The sequence below is a fragment of the Eriocheir sinensis genome, chromosome 7 (assembly GCF_024679095.1).
Source record: "Eriocheir sinensis breed Jianghai 21 chromosome 7, ASM2467909v1, whole genome shotgun sequence".
Taxonomy (NCBI): domain Eukaryota; kingdom Metazoa; phylum Arthropoda; class Malacostraca; order Decapoda; family Varunidae; genus Eriocheir; species Eriocheir sinensis.
In genome coordinates this window covers 14,350,785-14,376,009 of record NC_066515.1, presented here as the reverse complement: position 1 = coordinate 14,376,009, position 25,225 = coordinate 14,350,785, and the positions used below count along the sequence as shown (strand labels likewise).

At 41.4% G+C, this 25,225-nt stretch overlaps 1 protein-coding gene and 1 pseudogene across 1 annotated transcript; both read right to left on the bottom strand.

Annotated features, from left to right (window-relative positions):
• Positions 1-928: 928 nt before the first annotated feature.
• Positions 929-12,524, bottom strand: LOC126992757 (STE20-related kinase adapter protein alpha-like; annotated as a pseudogene).
• A 4,619-nt stretch (positions 12,525-17,143) lies between these two features.
• Positions 17,144-24,506, bottom strand: LOC126992750 (complex I intermediate-associated protein 30, mitochondrial-like). Its single transcript, XM_050851565.1, has 7 exons — positions 24,305-24,506; positions 22,931-23,291; positions 22,032-22,152; positions 21,075-21,229; positions 20,343-20,405; positions 19,189-19,374; positions 17,144-18,254 (listed from the first exon to the last, which is right to left on the bottom strand). The coding sequence occupies exons 2-7, from the start codon at positions 23,267-23,269 to the stop codon at positions 18,030-18,032; spliced, it is 1,089 nt and encodes a 362-aa protein (XP_050707522.1). The 5' UTR covers positions 23,270-23,291; positions 24,305-24,506; the 3' UTR covers positions 17,144-18,029.
• Positions 24,507-25,225: the final 719 nt, after the last annotated feature.

Here is a 25,225-nt window from a genome sequence, read left to right as displayed (position 1 = left end):
TTTTTGAATTTCACACCCACACCCTCCTCCTCCTATCACCAGCCCTCCTTAGCTTTCTTTTCAACTCTTACGTTTTCCCTTCTCCTCCTCCTCCTCCTCCTCCCCCATCTCTTCCTCCTTTCAAACCTTCCAACACTTTTTTATTTTTATTTTCACCACTTGCATTAATTTTCCCTCCCTCCCTCCTCCTCCCTTGCCTCACGCTTCCCCAACTCCTCTTCCTCCTCCTCCTCCCCTTCCTCCTGCTTCCCTCACATTTCTAATTAGTGGAAGGAGCAAGAATATTCAGCACACGGGATAACACGTCATAATATTCTGGCAAAAAAAAAAAAAAAAAAAATGGAGAAAGAGAAAAAAGAGGTTGATATATATATAGTTAGCAGACTGGGGACAAAATAAAATAAATAAATAAATAAAGTGGGGATCAAGAAATGTATAAAAAAATGTATAGAAAAAAATTGGGTGAAAAAGAAATGTATGGAGAGAAAAAATATTGTGATTAGTTGTGAAAAAATAAAAATAAAATAAAATAAAGAAGAAAAGTGAGTAGAAAGAAGTGTGTGAAGAAATAGAGGACAATAATAATAAGAACAAGAAGAACAAGAACAAGAAGAACAATGATACTAACAAGAACAAGAACAACAAGAAAAACAAGAACAAGAAGAACAATGATACTAACAAGAACAAGAACAACAAGAAAAACAAGAACAATGATACTAACAAGAACAAGAAAAATAAGAACAAAAAGAACAATGATATTAACAAGAACAACAAGAAAAACAAGAACAAGAAGAACAATGATATTAACAAGAACAACAAGAAAAACAAGAACAAGAACAATGATACTAACAAGAACAAGAACAAGAAAAACAAGAACATGAAGAACAATGATACTAACAACAAGAACAATGATACAAAAAAAAATCAATCATCTTCATTTACAATATATTCTTCATCACTTACAAGTTTGTACACAAGAAATCTTACTTAATCATTAGCATATCATTTTTGTCACCCTTTTCCTCTCCAGCGACTTCATTCTGTAGTGTGACCCTGACCTGACCTGACCTGACCCTCCGTGCATGGCCCCTGACCCCCCCTGAGAACACCCTCCAGGAATGATTTTTTTGACCTCCGTGTTTGTGTGGGTGACCTGACATGACCTACTTTGTGACATGACTAGGCAATCCTCATCCCTGTTCAGTTTTCTTCCTTTCCTTTTTCTTCTTTTTTATTCTTTCTTCTCTTCTATCTTTCTCTTTTGTCCTTTCTTCCCTTCTTCGCTCTTCTATCTTCCTTCCTGTCTTCCTTCTTTCATCATTCATTCCTTGCTATTCCTGTTCCACTCTTCTATTTTATTCTTCCTTTTATCCTTTTTATCCTTTCTTCTCTTCTATCTTTCTCTTTTGTCCTTCCTTCCCTTCTTTGCTCTTTTTATCTTCCTTCCTATCTTCCTTTTTTTATCCTTCATTCCTTGTAATTCCTGTTCCACTTTATTGCTCAGAAATTATCATGTTCTTTACTTCCTTTTTTTTCCCTCCATAGCATCCTCTGTACCTATTTTTCTTCCTTCCCTCTTTTCTCACCCTGTTTCACTTCATATCCCGAAAACTCTTGGGCTCTCTCCTTTCTTTTTTCTCCATATTTCTTCTCTTTTCTCTTCCTCCCTTCCTTCACTCCTATTCCCTCCTCTCTCTGTCTCTACCTACTTCTCTTCCTTCCTTCCCTCTTTTCTCCCCATGTTTCACTTCATATCTCGAAAACTCTTGGGCTCTCTAGTTTCTTTTTCTTCCATATTTCTTCTCTTTTTTTCTTCCTCCCTTCCTTCACTCCTATTCCCTCCTCTCTCTCTGTCTCTGTCTCTATCTACTTCTCTTCCTTCCTTCCTTCCTTCCCTCTTTTCTCCCCTTGTTCCACTTCATATCTCGAAAATTCTTGGGCTCTCTCCTTTCTTTTTTCTCCAATTTCTTCTCTTTTCTCTTCCTACCTAGTCCTCTCCATCCCTTCCTTCCTTTACTCCTTTTCCCTCCCTTCTCTCTCTCCCCATCCATCATCAGCCATCCCATCACAGCCTTTCCAACACACAACAAAAACAAAATCTATCTTACGGAAACAATCGCAATAACCCAACAACTTCTACCGCCCGGCAACGCTAACGCCCAACTAACTACCTCCGTCACCAACTACCAGACTTGGACCGAGACTTACTAGAAGGGGTCAGGAGGCAGGAGAGGATGGGTAAGGGATGGAGGAAGGGAGGGAGAGGGGTACACAGCCTCACCCACACCCACCCCACACACAGCCACAGCCATAGTAAACAGTGGATAGTTTGAGCTCCGCCAGGCATCACTTCTGTTCTCCTTGTTCCGGTTGCTTATGTGTTTGTGTGTTTGTGTGTTAGAAGTCCCATGCCACCTCGTCGTTTAGGGTCGTCTCCTCCAGGGTCCTTTCCAGCAGGTCAGGTATGGCCTCACCTGGGAAGGGAGACGAAAGGAAAAGTAAAGGTTAGTCGGCATAATGGAGTGACAGTGAGGAGAAAATTTTGAGGTAAGAAAAATAAATGAAAGGAAAGAATTAACCCAAACCATGATGAATGAGAGAAGAGAAGCAACCCTGATGAAGGAGAAAAATATATCGTGATGACAGATGATAGAGGAAATAAAATCATAACTTACATGACAAAAGAAAAAAAGGAGAAAAAAACTGGCAAATTGGAGAAAAAAACAAAAAAGATGTCCATAGTCAGTATAACGGAGTGACGTCGAGGATAGTTTTGAGTGACAGAAAATGAATGAAAGGAAAGAATTAACCCAAGCCATGATGAATGAGAGAAGAGTATAAAGGGAGAGAAGAGAAGCAACCCTGATGAATGAGAGAAAAAAAATGTCATGATAAAAGATAAAAAGGAAAAGTAAAGGTTAGTCAGTATAAAGGAGTAACGTCAAGTGAGTTTTGAGTGACGGAATATGAATGACAAGGATGAATTAACCAAGGCAAAATGAATGAGAAAGAAATATAAGGGGAGAGAAGAGAAGCAACCCTGATGAATGAGAACGAGAAAAATATGTGATGATGAAAAATGAGAAAGAGGAAACAAAATCATTAATGGGACAAAAGAAATAATAAGAGGAAAAAAGAAAGAAAAAATAAAGAAGTCATCCCTCGTCTATTTAATTTTTACGTCTACATATTTATTTTTTATGGAAACTTAACCAATATATACTGAATAAAGTGCTGATTGAGGTAAAAAAAAAATAAATAAATAAATAAATAAATAAAAATAAAAAGAGAACACAACAACTTCATGAATCAAAGAGAGTGAGAGATAGAGAGAAAAATAACCTTTCATCCATCTCTCATCCATCTTTTCCTCTACTCACCAATCTCAGTCTGCTGGTTGAGGGGGACCACCGGATGTAGGTACTGTGGGAGCGTGTGGTTGAACTTCCTGGTCTGGCGGATGAAGGGGTGGTTGAGCAGGTCATCCGCCGAGGGTCGCTCCTCCGGGTAGCGCGCCAGGGAGCGGGAGACGAAGTCGTGCGCCGCCTGGGTGAAGAGCCGCTGCGTGATAGCCAGGCTTGTCAGGTTGCCGCCGACGCTGCCCCCGACACCTGAGTCTGTGGTCATGCCTGTGAGGGTGGAAATAGTGTTGCTAAAGGTGTTTGTGATATGTTTGAGATAAGCACTATAGCCTCTTCCCTCACTCAACCCTTCTTTCTTTCCTTCCTTCTCTGCATTCATCCTCCCCTCCTTACTTCCTTCTTTGTATTCATTAATCGTTGGAGGAAGTATTTATATCACCCTTGAGATGAACCCTACAGCCTCTCCCCCCAAACCCTTCTTTCTTTCTTTCTTTCTTTCTTTCTTTGCATTCGTCCTTCCTCCTTTACTTCCTTCTTTGCATTGATTCTTCCTTCTTTCTTTACATTTATCCTTCCTCCTTTATTTCCTTCTTTCTTTACATTTATCCTTCCTCCTTTACCTCCTTCTTTGCACTGATTCTTCCTTCCTTCTTTGTATTTGTCCTTCCTCCTTTACTTCCTTCTTTGCATTCCTTCTTCCTTCCTTCTTTGTATTCATTCACTCATTCTTCTTTCCTACCCTCTTTGTCTGTTTCCATTTCTCTTTCCTTCCTTTCTTTCTATCCATCCATTCTACTTTCCTTCCTTCTTTGTAACAGATCATTCATCCTTCTTTCCTTCCTTCCTTCCTTCCTTTATCCATCCATCTCTTCTATTTGTCATTCCTTGTATTCATTCATTCATTCTTCTTTCCTTCCCTCTTTCTAACCATCCATCTCTCCTTCCCTCCTTCCTTTGTATCCATCCATTTATCTTTCTTTCCTTCCTTCCTTCCACTGACTGCCCGGAAACACAACTAAGTAACACAACACACCACAAAAGCAACACAACCACAAAGCAAAACAGAAAACACCTTCCCCAACACACACACACAACATGGGAAACAGACAAAGACCTCCTCCCACAACACAACACAACACACAACCAACCAAGTCGACACCTCCTCCCCCTCCCCCTCCGCCCCAGCATAACCCAACCTACCCTGGCCATTCTCCGCCAGCTGCGCACAGTTTGAGGCATCGAAGAGGTATGGCACGCGGTCCTCCAGTTTCTCCAGCAGCATGAGTGTGGAGGGAATGTCACGGTAAGGCACCTCGCCATTGCCCAGCTCGCACACAGTGATGCCAACACTGTACACGTCGCTGTTCTCGCTATACCCGTGTAGGTCCTGGCCAGAGGGAGAGAGAGAGGGGATGACTGATTGGTTGACTGATTAACTGACCGATGGATTGACAGTTTGATGGAATGATTGTAGTATCCAGTCATGGTGCCGGAATTGCTGTGGTCATATGGCGATGATGGATGAGGGGATGAATAAAAAGTGAAAAAAAAAAAAAAAAAGTCATCCTTCTACCAAAAAGAGGATAACAGAACCATTCCAAACACCTACCAACCAATCAACCAGTAAATAAATACATAAATAAACACACATACACACACACAAAAATCCATCATAAATAAGGTATCTGTACCAGCAAATCAGGACTTTCCAGTTGAGGTAAAATAAAAAACAACAATCAATAAACCACAAAAATAAATACAGTGCCACGGTTACCAGAATATCGTACGCAGAGCCGCATATTTAACGGCTTCTGACCCATAACTGTTGCCAAGAAACACTAATAATTAACCATTTTAACGATAACTATATTTGAAGGCAGTTATCTGGGTCGAGGAGGCAGTTTTGGGGTTGGAAATCGGCAAACATAAGAGGCTGAGTACGACAATCTGGGAACGCTGACATGTGCCCAGTTGGGAAATAATATCTAACAGTTTTGGGGTTGGAAATCGGCAAACATACGAGGCTGAGTACGACAATCTGGGAATGTTGACATGTGCCCAGTTGAGAAATAATATCTAACAGTTTTGGGGTTGGAAATCGGCAAACATAAGAGGCTGAGTACGACAATCTGGGAATGTTGACATGTGCCCAGTTGAGAAATAATATCTAACAGTTTTGGGGTTGGAAATCGGCAAACATAAGAGGCTGAGTACGACAATCTGGGAACGCTGACATGTGCCCAGTTGAGAAATAATATCTAACAGTTTTGGGGTTGGAAATCGGCAAACATAAGAGGCTGAGTACGACAATCTGGGAACGCTGACATGTGCCCAGTTGAGAAATAATATCTAACAGTTAATCAGTGAGTAAATAAACTTCCCTCATACAAAAAAAAACAAAGGGAGTACCTGCGCCAGTAGTTCGGGGCTGGTCCAGTTGAGGTTGAATCGCGCCTGCAGGGGGTAGCAATGGACGGTCTTCTTGTAGCGGGTGGTGTCGCTGATGGGGTGGTGCATGAACCGCTCAGCACCACGCTACGTTGTTGTCGATGAGGATGTGGCTCCCCTTGCAGCCTGACGGCTGGACGATGGGAGTGGTGGTGGTGGTGGTGGTGAATGGTACGGGTGGTGGTGAATGTTTTTTTTTATAGTGGTGGTGAATGGTGGTATGGTAATGGTGGTGGTGTTTTTTTATGGTGAGGGAAGTGGTGAATGGTGTTTTTTATGGTGGTGGTGGTGGTGAATGGTACTGGTGGTGGTGAATGTTTTTTTTTATAGTGGTGGTGAATGGTGGTATGGTAATGGTGGTGGTGTTTTTTTATGGTGAGGGAAGTGGTGAATGGTGTTTTTTATGGTGGTGGTGGTGGTGAATGGTACTGGTGGTGGTGAATGTTTTTTTTTATAGTGGTGGTGAATGGTGGTATGGTAATGGTGGTGGTGTTTTTTTATGGTGAGGGAAGTGGTGAATGGTGTTTTTTATGGTGGTGGTGGTGGTGGTGAATGTTTTTTTTTATAGTGGTGGTGAATGGTGGTATGGTAATGGTGGTGGTGTTTTTTTATGGTGAGGGAAGTGGTGAATGGTGTTTTTTATGGTGGTGGTGGTGGTGGTGAATGTTTTTTTTTATAGTGGTGGTGAATGGTGGTATGGTAATGGTGGTGGTGTTTTTTTATGGTGAGGGAAGTGGTGAATGGTGTTTTTTATGGTGGTGGTGGTGGTGAATGGTACTGGTGGTGGTGAATGTTTTTTTTTATAGTGGTGGTGAATGGTGGTATGGTAATGGTGGTGGTGTTTTTTTATGGTGAGGGAAGTGGTGAATGGTGTTTTTTATGGTGGTGGTGGTGGTGGTGAATGTTTTTTTTTATAGTGGTGGTGAATGGTGGTATGGTAATGGTGGTGGTGTTTTTTTTATGGTGAGGGAGGTGGTGGTGGTGGTGGCAGACATAACTCTTTCTCATCACAATCTAAATGGTCACTAATTACTGTTCATCTTCACCATTATCATGATAACTCTAATAAGGAAGGAAGAAAGATAAAGATTAAAAAAATACTCAGAATGGAGAGGAGGAAGTAAGGAAAAGGGAAACAATGAAAGGAAGGAAAATGAATGAAATAAATACACATGAAAGAAGGAAACAGGAGAGAAACAGAGATGGAAAAAAGAAAAAAAATGTATGCAGGAAAGGAGGAAGAAAGAGGGAAACAAAAAAGGGAAAAAAATCCAGAAAAGAAGAAAAAGGAAACAAAGAAAAAGAAAGAAAAATATATACTCAGGAAGGAGGGAAACAAGAGGGAAACAAAGCAAGACAGAAAAAGAAAGAAAAAATAAACTGGAAGGAAAGAAAACAGGAGAAACAGAAACAAAGAAAAAAAACAGAAAAGAAGGAAGCAAGAAGGAAACAAAGAAAGAAAAAGAAAGAGAAAAGGCAGAAAAGAAGGAAGCAAGAAGAAAACAAAGAAAGAAAAAGAAAGAAAAAAGGCAGAAACGAAGAAGCAAGAAGGAAACAAAGAAAGAAAAAGAAAGAAAAAAGGCAGAAACGAAGGAAGCAAGAAGAAAACAAAGAAAAAAAAAGAAAGAAAAAATACTCAGGAAGGACAGAGGCAAGAAAGAAACGAAAACAAAGAAAAAACAAAAACAAATAAACAAAACAAACACCTACCTATGAATAATTCTTTTACAGTGAAGATACGAGAGTCCGAGCAGCACCTCCTTCATCACCAGCGCCAGGGCAGGCTCGGGCAGGCCGTCGGTGAAGTGCGTGGCCACCAGGCGCGAGGCGGAGGTGTAGCCAAGCAGGGGCATCACCACCCACAGCTGCTGCGTCACCGTGAACGAGGCGAGGTAGTGGATAACATTGCGGTGCCTCAGCTGTCTTACCGTGCGGATCTCGTGCTGCGGAGGAGAGAGAGAGAACGGTTGGTGGAGGAGAGAAGTGGAGGGAAGAGTAGGTGGTGGTGGAGAGTGATGGATGTATAGAGGAAAGAGAATTGTTGGTGGTAGAAAAAGAAGTGTGAGGGTTAGTGAGGAGAGAGTAGTGTAAGTGGCGGAGAGAGAGGGAAGGGTTCGTGGAGGAGAGAAGTGGAGAGAAGTATTGGTGGAGGAGAGAGAAGTGTTGGGAGGGTAAAATATTGTGATGGACTGGAAGGAATGGAGCAAAAAAAACAGAATGGAAGGAAGGAAAGAAGACAGAAAAATGGAAAGAATGGAAACAGACAGAATGAAAGAAATGGAGCAAAAAAATGGAATGGAAGGAAGGAAACAAGACATGGAAGGAATGGAACAAGACTTAGGGAGTGGAAGGAAGGAAACAAAACAGAATAAAAGGAATAGAACAAGACTCAGCGAATGGGAGGAACAGAGCAAAAAACAGTCTGGAAGAAATAGTTTAGAGCATCGTACAATACACAAATCTAAAGTTATCCTTCTTGACCTTCCTGACCTTGAATTCATCCCACACCTTTCCGAATCCCTCTTTCCCACCTTAACCCGGTAGCAGTGACGGGCCAAATTTGTGGCTTTACCGTGTACCAGCAACGGGCCAAATTTTCGCCATGATATAAACCTCCAAAATAGATGCTGCATAAACTGATCACAAATGCGTTGATATATATTATGAAATGGTTTGCGTGAGTGATGATTTATTCTCATTTTTCTAGCTCAGAGGGGCCTTTAAGAAACGTGATCCCCACAGAACTAACTACACCTGCCCAGCTCATCAATCTTAAAAATAAATAAATAAAAAATACGCATGACATCAAACTCATCCCACACCTGTCCCACTTGCTCCTTCCTTACCTGTATCAGCTCAAACTCATCCTCACACTTGTCCAGCTCGTATATCTTGAGGGCGACCTGCGCGTTGGTGGGCTTGTGCCGCGCCAGCCAGACAGTGCCGCGGCCCCCACACACGGACCCCAGGGGACTCCACACCTCATAACTGTCGCTGCTGGACTCGAAGGACACCATGCTGGGGGAACGCAGCTCAAGGGCGAAGCTCTCCGACTTGATGCGACTCTGAGGGGGAGCGAGATGACTGTGAATGGCCGGAGGAGGAGGAGGATTGATAAGTATTTGAAGATTTGAATGAAAAGGAGAATCATCTTTACTGTTATTGACTGTGATAAAATAGAGTGATAAAGATGAATATATTTACTCAAAGCACATGCAAGAGATCAGTCAGAGAATGTATCAATCCAGGGAACTGTCGTCCAACCCAAGAGAAATGATGAAATATAAAAAAGTCTTAATGAGGAAACCTTGTGTTACTTGAAAAAGCACACAAAAAAACTCCTTCAGGCACTTTCTCTATAAAAAAAGTGAGCATTTCTTTAGCTGTGAATAAAAACAGCCACAAAAAAACTCCTTCAGGCTCTTTCTCTATAAAAAAGTGAGCATTTCTTTAGCTGTGAATAAAAACAGCCACAAAAAAACTCCTTCAGGCTCTTTCTCTATAAAAAAAGTGAGCATTTCTTTAGCTGTGAATAAAAACAGCCACAAAAAAACTCCTTCAGGCTCTTTCTCTATAAAAAAAGTGAGCATTTTTTTAGCTGTGAATAAAAACAGCCACAAAAAAACTCCTTCAGGCACTTTCTCTATAAAAAAAGTGAGCATTTTTTTTAGCTGTGAATAAAAACAGCCACAAAAAAACTCCTTCAGGCTCTCTCTCTAAAAAAGTGAGCATTTTTTTAGCTGTGAATAAAAACAGCCATAAAAAAACTCCTTCAGGCTCTCCCTCTAAAGAAAAGTGAGCATTTTTTTAGCTGTGAATGAAAACAGCCATGAACAGGTCAGTAAATTCCCTCAAAACCTGAGGAGGAAAAATAGTTTGATATGGAAAAATGCATAAAAAGTGCCATGAGAAACAGGGTACAAAAAGGGCACAAACACAAAAACAATGAAAGGAGTGGAAAAAAAACACAAAAAGAATGGAAGGAAGGAAACAAGACAAAATAAAAGGAATGGAACAAGACTAAGCGAATGGAAGGAAGGAAGCAAAACAGAATGAAAAGGAATGGAACAAGACTAAGCGAATGGAAGGAAGGAAGCAAAACAGAATGAAAAGGAATGGAACAAGACTTAGGGAATGGAAGGAAGGAAGCAAAACAGAATGAAAAGGAATGGAACAAGAATTAAGGAATGGAAGGAAGGAAGCAAAACAGAATGAAAAGGAATGGAACAAGACTAAAGGAATGGAAGGAAGGAAGCAAAACAGAATAAAAGGAATGGAACAAGACTAAAGGAATGGAAGGAAGGAAACAAAACAGAATAAAAGGAATGGAACAAGACTAAGCGAATGGAAGGAAGGAAGCAAAACAGAATAAAAGGAATGGAACAAGACTAAAGGAATGGAAGGAAGGAAGCAAAACAGAATAAAAGGAATGGAACAAGACTAAAGGAATGGAAGGAAGGAAACAAAACAGAATAAAAAGGAATGGAACAAGACTAAGCGAATGGAAGGAAGGAAGCAAAACAGAATAAAAGGAATGGAACAAGACAAAGCGAATGGAAGGAAGGAAGCAAAACAGAATAAAAAGAATGGAACAAGACTAAGCGAATGGAAGGAAGGAAGCAAAACAGAATAAAAGGAATGGAACAAGACTTAGGGAATGGAAGGAAGGAAGCAAAACAGAATAAAAAGGAATGGAACAAGACTTAAGGAATGGAAGGAAGGAAGCAAAACAGAATAAAAGGAATGGAACAAGACTTAGGGAATGGAAGGAAGGAAGCAAAACAGAATGAAAAGGAATGGAACAAGACTTAGGGAATGGAAGGAAGGAAGCAAAACAGAATGAAAAGGACTGGAACAAGACTCGGCAAAAGGAAGGAACAGAACAAAAAAACAGACTGAAAGGAACAAATAATAATAGTAATAAAATGTGCAGTGGTCAATCACATCACAAGGTACTATTAAGATAAGTAATGCAGATATATGAAAAAACGTCACACACAAAACTATATACTCAGCAACACGTATAACTAAACATAACACTTCAGGTACAACAAAACAAAATGCAAACAAGTCTCATCGTCAACAGCCAGTGAACAAAGGAGCGAAGGGCAAACAGGGTCAACTACAACCAAACAACTACAGCAGCAGCAACAGCACCACCAGCAGCAAGGATAACAAAGCCGGCAATGTCTTCAAAGTTTCCGCCAAGCTAAACCACAAGTCACACATTGCTCTACTTGAAGTCCTACAGAGAGGGGAAGCTTGCTGATTTGTACTTACACCAAGGGAAAAATGAGAATTCTACACCTTGGCTCAAATTTTTAAGTTTTTTTCCTTCTTATTTAATGGAATGATGCATATTGTCACCTTCGTATACAAACTACGTAAGTCATTTTTTTTACTTTTCAGGAAATAAAAAAAAACTCATATTCTAGGTAGTTTTGTAATAAAGGAAGATAAGACAATTTAGTAACACTGACATCCTGGAACAACAAAGGCAGCTATACTAAAATCTGCATCATATAATAAACTGATTAAGCAAAAAATCTAGAAATTGCCAAAAAAGTGATTTAAGCAATTTATTCATGAAGGTTATATAAATCAGCAAACCAACCCTACAAACAAAAGAGTAGAGTGTGAGGCTCCACCCTTGCAATGACAGGTTAGGAGTCACCTTCTGAAACGCCAAGCTGCTGAAACACACCCAAGACGATATCTACGAGGAGCTACAGAAGCGATGGGGTGCCTAAAACAACACCACTACACACGGCTGCGTCATGCTGGAGACACACACACACACACACACACACACACACACACACACAAGCACCACCATCACCACTATCACCAGTATAATGATAAGTTGCCAAGGGTGGTGTGAGATTGGCTGTGCTGATGTGTTGTACTGTCAATGCTTACAATCTGTCCGCATGCCCCTAGTCCCTCCCTTCCCCTCCTCCTCCTCCTCCTCTTCTCAGGGTAGCAGTGGTCATTCATCTTTGGGTCTACTTGAATTCCAAACTTTTCATTACTTAATCACCCTCATTTCACCATCAATGAGATTAGTACTTTATGGTCATTGATCTTGTGGGTGACTTTTAGAGGCTTTAATCTCTTCTTGCATCATCCTTAATACCATGAGGTTACTGATTGATTGATTGATAGTTTATTGTCGCAAGTAAACAACAAAGGAGAAGGAAGGAGCATGCCATCCCAACCCCCAGGCAGTACAGTGTGTGATTATACAACAAAGGATACATGTGGACTTTATAGTTTGTAATATTATCTAGAAAAGAAGACAAACCACCAAGCTTTTACTTTGTTTCTTCTCTTATCATGCCCTTGAACTGCCTCCTTTACTGTTGAAACTATAGAAAATAAATAAGTTAATAACTTCAGACAACTGGCAACAACAACAGGAAGGGGACAAGACCAAGGCACTAAAGGGGATGGTGGTGACTGTGGTGGTTGTAGTGGTGGTGGTGGTGGTGGTGCTTGTTGTGGTGGTGGTGGTGGTGGAGGGCGCTTACGAGGGGCTGGTAGACCATCTCAGAGTGACCGAGACGGACATCCACGCGCACATCAGGGCGGGAACACACACACGGACAATCAAGGCAGGACATGGAGGCGTACACACACTGACTGTACACACACACACAGGACGGACGGGCGTGTGGGTCTGTTTGTCTCTCTCTCTACTAAGACCTCCCGTGCCTGCCACAGAGACAACAGTGGCTATGTAATGACCAGACCACAGATGCATTACTTGTCCTACTCCTAGTGCCAATACACGTTAATCATCTAGACTAATATGCACTAGTTTACCACAAAAATATACTTCTCACAGACTAAAATTCCTCAACATTCAACTAAGAATGCATGGCTTGTTATATGCACAATTCGCACACACTAGTAAGATTAAAATTAGCCAAGTATTTGTATGAATCTTCTCACATCATTTTGCTCTAAGAATCAGCATTGTATGAAAGGAGAAAATTTATTCCTCGATTACAAGTTTCTTTGCATCAATAGAACCATCATTGTGAAGTTATTTCATTGTAGTTTGACTTGTGTGATGTAATAGTTGATCTGTATTCAATAAAATGTCTAACTGTCTATTTATCTATGCCTCTACCTCTCCTGATGTAGCAAAATGGAATAAAAGGTAACTCTTTGGAATGGTGTAATCCTGGAATGCTATGCAGGTCACCACTGGACTCTAGACATCTAACAAAGTATACAGTGACATTCTTTAGTATAGTGACTTGCTCTACAACCTGCCCCAACAACACTATAATAACTATGAACCTTTATAACGAAACCTCTGACAGAGCTCCCCTGATTCCCTTTCTTCCAATATTACTGGCAATGGCATAGCTAGACTACTTTAAATATGAGACAAAAGAAACTGAGTATGCACTTCAAAACAAGCATTTCAGAGTAACAATAGTCTAACTGGTTGGGGTGGAGAAATACAGGGATAGAACTCATTTAATTTTGTGGAGGTGTGGTGGGGGGACACTATCAAGGTGTTCTATTCACAAGACAAACAATTCAAAGTAACAAAACCTAGTTGGGGTTGAGGGTTTCTTATAGCAGGGAGAGGGAGGGACTATCAAGCTATTCTACTCACAAGACAGACATCTTAAAGTAAAACCTAGTTAGGGTCAGGGTTGGATAAGCACTCGGCAGGCCATAAGGGTTGGTGGACTATGCTAACGACTCTGTAATTACAAGCACAAGACACACTACAGCTGCCTGCACCTACACCTACCCACCTCACTGACTAGGAGGCAGATGGACCGAGCTCACAAAACACTGACTACCTCCTCTCGGCAATTACCTATATAGGCCTAGTACATAGTAAAATAATAAACAGGTAAATAGTACAAAAAAAAAGGTATACAGTATGGATGCAGCTGAACCCCTTAGCCTTTTATAATACCCCTTCATGGTTTTATTATACTACTGCCAGCAAATGCTCCTGTGAGATTCAAGTATTTTTCACATACATGCCCACACCCTAACGCTGAATATGCTGGTGGACATGAAATAAAGAATGGGTAAGGTAAAGTTGGGAGGATACACTATAGTTGTGATATAGCTCCTGCATCATAAGAGATTAGTCCTCCATTCTAACCTATCAAGACAGGCTGCACAGTACGGAGACATTTTTAATTAACCCAGTAGCAGCGGGGATCATGTTTCTTAAAGGTCCCTCTAAACGAGAAAAATGAGAAAAAATCATCACTCACACAAACCAGTTCATAATATATATCAACGCATTTGTGATCAGTTTATGCATCATCTATTTTGGGGGGTTTATATCATGGCAAAAATTTGGCCCGTCGCTGCTACCGGGTTAAATAACACCATTCATAATATCAACAAAACCAGAAACTATACTGATAATAATAATAATAATGATGATAATAATAATAATAATGTTGGTGCCTCAAGACAACACCGCCAGAACTCATTTTGATCACCATCTTTTGGAATATTTCTCGGGTTCTCTTTTCTACTGATTGCCCCCAACGTTGCCAGAATGTCATACTCTGCCTCTTGTGTCTGCCGATTTCCGACCCCAAAACTGCTTTCTTCACCCAAATAACTGCCTTCGTATGTACCGATAATTAATCATTTAAACGATAACCATATATGAAGGCAGTTATTTGGGTGATGAAAGTACCAATAATTAATCATTTAAACGATAACCATATATGAAGGCAGTTATTTGGGTGATGAAAGTACCAATAATTAATCATTTAAACGATAACCATATATGAAGGCAGTTATTTGGGTGATGAAAGCAGTTTTGGGGTCAGAAATCAGCAGACATAAGAGGCAACAGTTATGGGCCAGAAACCAGTAAATACGCGGCTCTGAGTACAATAATCTGGCAACGGTGAGCGGGCCGTTCCAGATATTTCTCATTCTTTTATTTTTAACTGTTCCTGGTTTGACTGGCACATTGCAGACATATTTTATTCTTCATATTTTTTAACTGTTCTTGGTATGTCTCACTTGCTGTAAAAGAAAAAGAAATACAGACTTCCCTTCCCTTCCCTTTCATCTGTCCTCCCTCCCTCCCTCTGCTTACTCACCTACATCCTCTTGCTGGGGCCACACTCACTCCAGGTCCTGCTGCTACTGTGTCTCTCTTCCTCTTCTGTGGAAATGGACAGAACACCAAATGAATGACTTGTACAGTGAAGCAGGTAGTTTATACACAATACAGAGGAGTAGGCAGTCAAAGAACAAACCAGTCAGGTATATTATGTATGAAGGTGTCCTCTTGTACCTATGCCAAACATACCCCACACTACTACTGCCCCATTGGCCATCTGTACCTCTACTATCACAAGTTCATGACATACCCCCACATAACTACTATCACAACACAGAACTACTACTACTATTACTATAACTCCAATAACAACCATAAACTACTACTACTACTACCATAACCCCAATAACAACCATAAACTACTACTACTACTACCATAACTCCAATAATAACCATAAACTACTACTACTACTACTATAACTTCAATAACAACCATAAACTACTACTACTACTACCATAACCCCAATAACAACCATAAACTACTACTACTACTACCATAACCCCAATAACAACCATAAACTACTACTACTACTACCATAACCCCAATAACAACCATAAACTACTACTACTACTACCATAACCCCAATAACAACCTACTACTACTACTACCATAACCCCAATAACAACCATAAACTACTACTACTACTACCATAACCCCAATAACAACCTACTACTACTACTACCATAACCCCAATAACAACCTACTACTACTACTACCATAACCCCAATAACAACCATAAACTACTACTACCCTGCTATATTTATTAGAAACACCCCCCACAATACTATTACTACTCCAGTGACCAACAAGACCTCTACTATCACACGTTCACGATACACCCCACACCACTACAATACACTACTAGTAATAATATGACCACCGGGTAAAAGTAAACCACAAAACAACCACTACAACAACCATATATGGCACTATTTTTTTCTAATGTTTTTCTAGCCCCCTAAAAGACTAACAGCTTCCACCACACCCCATAGCTCTCTTTACACAGCAGTTAACACCCTATCACCACCACCACCAGAGAGTATAATAAACATAAAACTACCCAAGGAAATCCTCACAAATCCTACGAAATCCTAATGTTTAAGGATATGCCCTGCCCTCCTTGCATACATCTAACCACACTATCCTACACAGTTAATATATATCCTACCACCACCAGTATGTCTTCCAGGGCGTACAGATAAGGTATAAAGGCGACACTCACAAGCTACAGGCGCAGGAGGTGAAGGAAGGATATGTAATAACCTCCTTCAGGATCCTTTAGGCGGCAGCAGAAGGTTGTGGCCTCGTCTGTCTGTCTGGCGTCTGCCTTTCTAACGGGGTTCCTTTTCGACTCCTGCTTGTTTTTCACTGTTTTATTCATTATTGTCGTATCTGTGTCTGGTTGCTTGGTGCTTCTGGATTACTCTTACCTCCTTCTGAGTTTATAGTTCATGTAGTTGATTTGTTTTCCTCTGGTTTTCGTACTATCATGAAAAATAATATCAGGCAACTTCAAGCAATTTCTGGCAGCCCTTTCCTGTCCTCCCCTTGTCAGCTGTTCCTATTATCAGCTAAGGAGGCAAGATGGTATTGTTTTTACATTGTCAAGTGATTGGTTCTGCGTAAAATATGAATAACGTATTTCTAAGAATGATTAATGTAAATAAACTTAAATTCCCCCCTCACCCCCTCCCCTCCCCTTGTCAGCTGTTTCTATTGCTAGTCGTGGAGGGGAGCGGGTATTGTTTTCACCTGGTTTTATGACGGGTTTTGCGGAAAATGTCAATAATACAATCAGAGGAATATTATATCTCATGAGAACGAAGGATTTCAGTTTTAACAAGTTTGTCCGTCTGTCCGAGTGTCTAGTCAATGAAATCAGGGTTGCTTTTACCTAAGACTTTATCAACTCTTATTTTACATGGGACAGGGCAGGGTAAGGCAGGGTGGGTTGGCAAGGAGATAGGCAAGGCTGGGCAGTAACAAAGTATGGTATATGATGTATGAGGGAAGTCAGGTATATTAGTAATTATGAAGTGGGCAGGATGGGATAGGGTGGAACAGGTAACATAGCAAGGTGTCAGGTATATAAGTTGATAAGTAAAATCACCAGGATCGATGGAGCTGTTTTCAAGCCTGCATCAATCTTGTCTCAGTGAGGGGAAGGAGGAGGGATGGTCACACTTAAAAGAAATACAGAAATAAAATCAACGCAGTGTATTTCTCTCCAAGGATTGTACAAAATATCAGTGGCAGACACCTTATTTGGCTGGGGTTTAATACATTGTCTGTACATTAAATTACCTTCAGTTCATAAAAAAGCAGACTGAGTACTTGAAAGAATGCCTATGAACCTTGATATAGGCCTTAAGTCCGGGTTGATGGGTGGTCTTCAGGACAGCATGTGGGTAATCTTAGGCCACTCGGCAGTGACTGAAAAATCCCAGGTGGTAGCGTGGGGATTCGAATCAACGTTTAAACTACTTAACCTTTTCTTCCATATTCTTTACAAACATTACTTTCCTCATGCAAACTTTCAGTCATAAGGCTCCAGACAGTTACAGGTCTATCCAGTTTTTGCTAGTTCATTTATAATATATTTCGCTCTTGTGATCATTAACCTTTAACATTTTTGGTCTCTTTACAATCCATCTGGCTTGCATTTATGATTGGTTGAGTCCTTACTTATGCTGCTCTTCTTTTCCTTCTTCGTTTCACGTCCTTATTTTCCGTTATGGAGTTGGACAGGCTATGAGTCTCTCCCACTCGACTATATTTACACTACTGCTTAAATGTAGTTATAACTTGCCCTGCACCTCAATGCCCATCTAACAAGTCATATCAACACTGCATTGCATCTGTAAACTATCAAGACATAACAACAGGATCATAACTAGTATTTACACACACACCTGTACAACCCAAGCTACCTTACACATCACCTTCCTTGGGCCACAGGTAAACATCTTGGAGACATACTTACACTGCGTCCTGAGTCTTTAGCACGTCACATCACCGTATTTACATGTAACATCACCCTACGCCTACTGCACACACAGACGCACTCACACATGCACACGCAGCCCCCTCACGAGCCGAGCATGAACTTTTCGTGTGTGTACATCTCGTAGGCGAAGGTCTCGGTGTGGTCCGGGTCTTTGTACACGCCGATGTAGTCGATTTCGAGGCGGAACGGCGCATTGGAGCGGTCACCAGCGGAGATGCCAACGGACACCACCTGACTTTGGGGCATGGGTGACTGCTTGTCCTGCACACGCCCCTTGCTGCTCAGGATGAACTTGGAGAACGGGATCTGGGGAAGGGAAGAAAAGAAGATGAGTATGAGGAAAAGGGAAAGGGGAGAGGAAGAGGAAGGGAAAAGGGAGAGAGGATGTTAAAGGGAAGAGGAAGAGGAGGTTAAATAGGGGGGAAAGGAAGAAGAGAGGAAGAGAAAAGAGAGAGAGGATGTCAAAGGGAAGAGGAAGATCAGGTTAAATAGACAGGAAGGGAAGAGGAGAGGAAGAGATAGGGGGAAGGGAGAGGAAGAGGAAGGCAAAAGGGAGAGAGGATGTTGAAGAGAAGAGGAAGATTAGGTTAAACAGAGAGGAAGGAAAGAGGAGAGGAAGAGAAAGGGGAAAGGGAGAGGAAGAGGAAGGGAAAATGGAGAGAGGATGTCAAAGGGAAAAGGAAGATTAGGTTAAACAGAGAGGAAGGGAAGAGGAGAGGAAGAGAAAGGGGAAAGGGAGATGAAGAGGAAGGGAAAATGGAGAGAGGCTGTTGAAGGGAAGAGGAGAGGAAGAGGAAGGGGAAAGGGAGAGGAAGAGGAAGGGAAAAGGGGGAGAGGCTGTTGAAGGGAAGAGGAGAGGAAGAGAAAGGGGAAAGGGAGAGGAAGAGGAAGGGAAAAGGGAGAGAGGCTGTTGAAGGGAAGAGGAGAGGAAGAGAAAGGGGAAAGGGAGAGGAAGAGGAAGGGAAAAGGGAGAGAGGCTGTTGAAGGGAAGAGGAGAGGAAGAGAAAGGGGAAAGGGAGAGGAAGAGGAAGGGAAAAGGGAGAGAGGCTGTTGAAGGGAAGAGGAGAGGAAGAGAAAGGGGAAAGGGAGAGGACGAGAAAGGGAGAAGAAGTATTTTCAGAAGCTTCCACCCTTAACATCAACTATTTCCAGAGGCCGAAAGGCAGAGCAGTCGGGTTTTAATGAGTGTTTCCTTAGGTTCATGGTACAGAAGGCACCATCACCACCACCACCCCCTTACCCTGGTCAGCTGCCAGTGGGGGCCGCCGCGGGTGTAGAGGGGGTAGGTGTAGATGTCGTTCCACATTAGGTCATAGTAGCCGGAGCAGGTGATGTTGAGGAGGTAGGATCGCCCGTCTCCGCGCAGCCTGATCTCCAGCATGTTGAAGTCGATCCAGTTGTGGTAAACCTCACGCTTGAAGGACTTCTGTTGGTGTGGGGGGAGGAAAAAGAGGATAAACTGAGGGGGAAGAGAGGAGGTTGAGGGAGGGAAAAGGGAGAGGAAAAGGAGGGGGAAAAGGGATAGAGGAAGATTAGGTTAGAGGGGAAGGGAAGAGGAGAAGAAGAGAAAGAGGGAGGGAAAAGGGAGAGAGGATGTTAAAGGGAAGAGGAAGATGAGGTTAAACAGAGGGGAAGGGAAGAGGAGAGGAAGAGAAAGGGGAAAGGAAGAGGAAGGGAGAAGGGAGAGAGGAAGATTAGGTTAGAGGGTAAGGGAAGAGGAGAGGAAGAGAAAGGGGAAAGGGAGAGGAAGGGAAAAGGGAGAGAGGAAGATTAGGTTAGAGGGGAGGAAGAGAAAAGGGAAAGAGAGAGGAAGAGAAAGGGAGAAGAAAGAGAGGGTGTTAAAGGGAAAAGGATGAGGAAGGAGAAAGGGAAGAAGAGCAAAAGGGATGAGGAAGAAAAAGATCAATGGGAAGAGGAAAGTAAAGGGAAAGTAGAGCATTGAGAGGACAAGGATGAGAAAGATTAAGAAGAATACAAGAGAAAAGAAGGAGAGGGAGGAACAAGTAAGGCTTAGAATTACATACTTAACAGTGTAGCAATGTAAGAGGCTAATATTTTTTTTTTACATCAAAGGACACGGCTCAAGGGCAACAAAAAGAGTAAAAAATAAATAAATAAATAAATAAAAATTAAAAATAAAAAGACCGCTACTCGCCGCTCCCACAAAAGTAAAAAGTAAAGAGTAGCCAAAAGGGAGGTCAATTTTGGGTGGACACAGTGGAGCAAAGTAAGTGTTTTTTTTTTTCAGCAGGCTCTTTTGTTTTCTTCTTGTTTTTGCCTTTGAACTGTTTCCTCTACTGTAAAAAAAAAAAAAAAAAAACTTGTGTATCATGTCGAACAAATTTCTGCTTCGGTCTATCATTTGTTGTGTTTTGGATGTGCTCTCGTACTCACCCTCGGCCTGATGGACTTCAAGTTGCAGTAGCCGGCCTTCGTTATTCTCCCATCTTTAGGAACCTGTGCAGAAAATGAAGGAAAAAGTAAATATTAAATAGTAAAAAATAAGAGTATGTAAGTAGATGGTATGGACATGTGATGAAAATGGGGGAGAATGAATTTGTGAAGAGAGTGTATGAGGGAAGGATTGAGGGAGGGGGTGTCAGGGGAAGAGCACCTGTGAAGTGGATCAATAGGGTGTGCGAGTATTGGAGCGAGAGAGTTGGAAGTAGCAGGATTGAGTGTGCTGAGAGGGAGTGCCAGAACAGGGAGAGATGGAGACACTTCTGCTGCGGCCACCCCCTGGAGGGAGCAGAGCGTCGGAAGTAGTAACAACTAACAAGGCAGTATATTATTGACCTCAACTTTGTTTATCTTTTGACCAGTTTTATTTGTTCTAGCATCATGTGATGGGTTTATTTTTTGTAGTTTCAGAAAGGCTAACAAATGTATATGTGCTAAATGAAGTTAAAATTATGACCCCTTCACTACACTGATGTCTGAATATAGAGAACACAAACAAGAAGAAAAAGAACAAGGAGAAGAGAAGGAAAAGAGGATAATTAGAGGAGAATATAGAAGGAAAAAAGAAATAATAATAATAATAATAATAATAACAATACCGGGTAATAATAATAATGGTACAACAACAACTCCTGCTCCCACATACACACACCAAAAGCGCCTCACCTCAGTGCACAGCTCGCCGGAGAAGAGGCCGTGACCGCTGGGGGAGAGGGTGAGGGAGGCGGAGCTCTTGCCCTCGCCGTGGTCACTGTCGCACGTCACCACAAACTTGTCCAGCGCCTCCTGCCGGTCCAGCACCCACACCTTATGCATGTCACCTGGCGCAGGGAAGACAGTGTTGACGTTGCCGAGAGAAAGGTTTACCTGGCTTAGCGTCTGCGTTCTATCCATTCCATTCAATATAAAAAAACACCAAAGTGACTCAATAAAACAGAACCTAAACTAATCATAATCATCTTCATCCTTTTTTGTTGCATTGCCCTTGAGCTGTCTCCCTTGCTTTAAAAAAAAAAAAAAAAAAATAAAATAAAATAAAAAATAAAATAAGAAATAAATAGAATCCCCTTTTTAATAAGCTTTTTGAATTCTCTACCACTTTTTCTTTTTTGGAGCAGTAGTTTTACAGGCATTTTCCTCCTCTTTGTTTTTTATGTTTGCTCTTGATTGCTTCCTCTGATGTAAAAGAAAAAAAGTAATATAATGACTAACACAAAGAAGAGTCTATCAAGATGCCTCTCCATCCGAAATTGACCTCTCTTTTGGCCACTCTATACTTTTCACTTTGTGGGAGCAACAATTAGTAGGCTTTTTTTTTCTGCACTTTCTTTTTGCTGCCCTTGAGTTGCTCTCTGTGCTATAAAAAAAATATTAAAAAAATCCACTTCACTCAATCAGTCATGTCTTTTCTCCCTCCAACATGACAACTCAATTCATCACACCTCTTTTCCCTCCAACACAGCAACACGTCTTTTCTCCCTCCAACACGACAACTGAATTCATCACACCTCTTTTCCCTCCAACACAGCAACACGTCTTTTCTCCCTCCAACATGACAACTTAATTCATCACATCTCTTTTCCCTCCAACACAAAATCAGGTGGGGCTCAGGTCGACACTCACCCGGCAGGACAAATATCGGGTCCATGTCAAACTTATCGTTCATCTCTTCCTGCCACTTGGACATCTCCTGCCGCAGTTCCTTGAGGCCGTCGCGTATCAGCTCCTTGTGGCTCTTCTTTATCTGTGGGGGGAAGAAGTCCTGTAGTGGGAGCTGTGTTGTGTTGACTGGATATAGGGTCGTATTATAAGACATTTCGCCGCCCAAGATGACCTATTTGACAAGGCTTTCGTGGGAGTTGTGGGCATTTCCAGGAGTAGTTTTATGACCCTGGTGGTAGTTTGCCCCTTCCTCTGTACCGTGAAGCTAAAGAAACACACATTAGAACACGGCTGACCCCCTCTTTGACCTTTAGAAATAGCTGATGTGAGAAGCGAGTGTCTTATAATACCGACCATAACCATAATCTAAATATACCGAATAAAAAGAGAAGTAGTATAATGCAGTCTATAAATTTAAACAGCAATGTAAGTAAAAAAAGTTGTCGATGAAAGAAAGACAGTGAAAAATAATTACCTTGATTGAGTTGCAATAAAAACTCGATTTAACTAATATTACAAAAAAGTTATGACATATAGATACATTAGATGCATAAAAAATTGTATCACATCATAGAACCATAAAATAATTCATTACATATTTTAACATTAAGGATAAAATCAAACAAAAATTGCATGAATATAAAAAATAGGCATTATATAAATGTATTAATAATTCTGCTATAGGAGTAAGGACAAATAGAATATAAAAAGATAAGCAATGAACATATTACGGTAATTCTACTACATGAGCGAAAAACAAGAGTATATTTCTAGTGTTCTGACGGAGTAACAACAAAACCAAAAAATGAAGTCATAAATCTGCTGTAACAAACAACCAAGAAACAATACTCTGTCCTCACCTCCTTGCCATAGCCACCCTTCGGATCCTTCTCCCAGAACATATGTCGGGGAGCTGTTAGACTGATCCCCCTCACCCCCTTCACCCCCCACACACACCCTCCTTTTGCCCACATGCCCCTCCCTTTTCTCGCCACACCAAACTCCGATAATGGTGACAATGAATAAAAATTTGTACAGAACGTTCTTTTAATGCCATGATGGGTGTGTGTGGCGGGTGTGGACGGCAGGTGTTTGGGGGCAGGTGTGGGGAGGCTGAGGCTGGGGCACAGGAGCTGCAGGTGGGGGCGTGATGCACCCCCGCACACCCCTGGCAGCCTCCCCCACAGAGAACACATCATCTTGTCTATCACTTCGTCATGCCTGAAAAGAGGAATGTAATGGTTTTAACTAAATTACTATAACTTAATATTCCCTATCCCAGTCTTACATAACCTCAAATACCCTGTTTTTCTTCATCTTATTATTATTATTATTTTTCATTTCTCATTCTCACAGTCTTTTTTAACATGTAGAAATCAATACCTCCAGTTTAAGATTTCTCAGGAAGTTAAGTTAGATCAAGGGAGAGTATGTGGATATTATTTAGATTAACTGAACAGTTTGCCATGCAGTTATTACTTAGGGTTCTCATATTATTATTGACTCAGTGTAGAGTTCCATGTCTACTTATGAATGGATGTTAGGTTTGGTTAGATTTAGAAAAGGGTGAAGTCACAATGCCTGTACTTCCTAATGGTAGCTTAAGGGGACAGATTAAAGCATACATTAAGCCAGTGGGTGCGATTCTATACATTTTAATCCACTTTATTCTCATTCACACGTACTAGTAACCTAACTTCATCTTTCCTTTACCTAACATACTCTGACAAAATACAATCTATGGAAATTGCCTCTCTCTCTCTCTCTCTCTCTCTCTCTCTTTCTCCGGCAAATTTTTTCCTTATGCTCTTTGTCAATTTGTTACCTATCTTCTTTAAGGTCACTGCTCTTTCTGGCTCCCTACATGACTAATTCTACTCCTCCTCCTCTTCTGCTTCTTCCTCCTCTTATTCTGCCTTCTCGTCACTGCTTTAGAGAATCCCTATGTAACTAATCCTCCTTCTCCTCCTCCTCTTCTGCTTCTTCCTCCTCTTAATCTGCCTTCTCCTTCTTCTCCTCATATTCTTTCTTCTCCTCCTTTTATTCTTTCTTATCCTTCTCCACTTCTTTCTTCCTCCTCCGCCAGTTCTTCCCTTTTTTCGTTGATGACATTCTCCCTTACGTAACACACACTGAACGCCACAAGCCACTACTTACCAACAAAAAAACATAGAAAACACGTGCACCAGGTAACAACACGCCCTAAATAAACAAAAATACAAATAAACCCTTACCTGAGAGAATACGGAGATGCTGAAGAACTGGATGCTGCTACACACACACACACACACACACACACGGAGAACCAGGTAGAGTGTGTGGTTTTCTCGTGTTATTTAAGTGGAAGGAAGGTGTTAATGAGGTGCCCAAGGTGATTAAGAGAGGTAAAGGACAGGCGGGTCAACAACACAGGTGAGCCGGGTGGTGTTTGTTGACGGCCGCGGCGAAGCAACGGCGCCGCCAGCTGATTGGGATTGTTGGTGATAATTCTGCTAATTCTATTGACATACTCTTCTAATACTCTTCACCTTGTATCAGAAAATTAGTAAGAATTGTTTTGTGTCATAATATACACGAATGATGACCCAAAGGCCACTGTTTTACTTATTTGCGGTATGATTCTCTTCGCTCCTTCATGATTAATTTCTTAGGACTCACCAGCCATTGAAGTGACTACAGGACACATCCCTCAGTGGCGGGCATATATATATTTTTTTATATGTAGCCTCTATTATGTAATATGTAAATAAATATACTACAAGTCTTCGGGACTACTCTGCTGATTTTACTGATATGCTTCATTTTTCTTTTCTCGGTTCTACACATACTCATGTAGGCTTTTCATTTAATATGTTACAAGACATTGGTAATTTACTATTATTGTTATTTACCTTCTTACCCTTTCCTTGGTTTGTAATGCTGACTTGCCTGATGGGGGAGCCTCCTATAAGGCCATAACCCAGGGAGCCAGGGGGGTACCTCTTTGGCCGACTGGTAAAGGAGTGGCTCTCCCGTTACGCTGGTCGCGGGTTCGATGCCCGGCGCCGGCAAAACCGTTCCTTGTCTGGATTAATTTCTCGTATGTTTCGTTCAACGCAGTGGCCGTGTGGGAGTGTAGTAAAGAGCAAATTCTGGCATTTCAGGTTCATGGTAGC

Bases quoted from the DNA above. Each gene is read 5' to 3' on its own strand.
- LOC126992750 (XM_050851565.1), bottom strand. From the start codon at position 23,269: ATGATGTGTTCTCTGTGGGGGAGGCTGCCAGGGGTGTGCGGGGGTGCA. The intron at 22,153-22,930 runs GTGAGGACAGAG...TTCCCCCCACAG, and splicing joins AGGGTGGCTATGGCAAGGAG to ATAAAGAAGAGCCACAAGGA. The intron at 19,375-20,342 runs GTGAGTACGAGA...CCACACCAACAG, and splicing joins TGAAGTCCATCAGGCCGAGG to AAGTCCTTCAAGCGTGAGGT.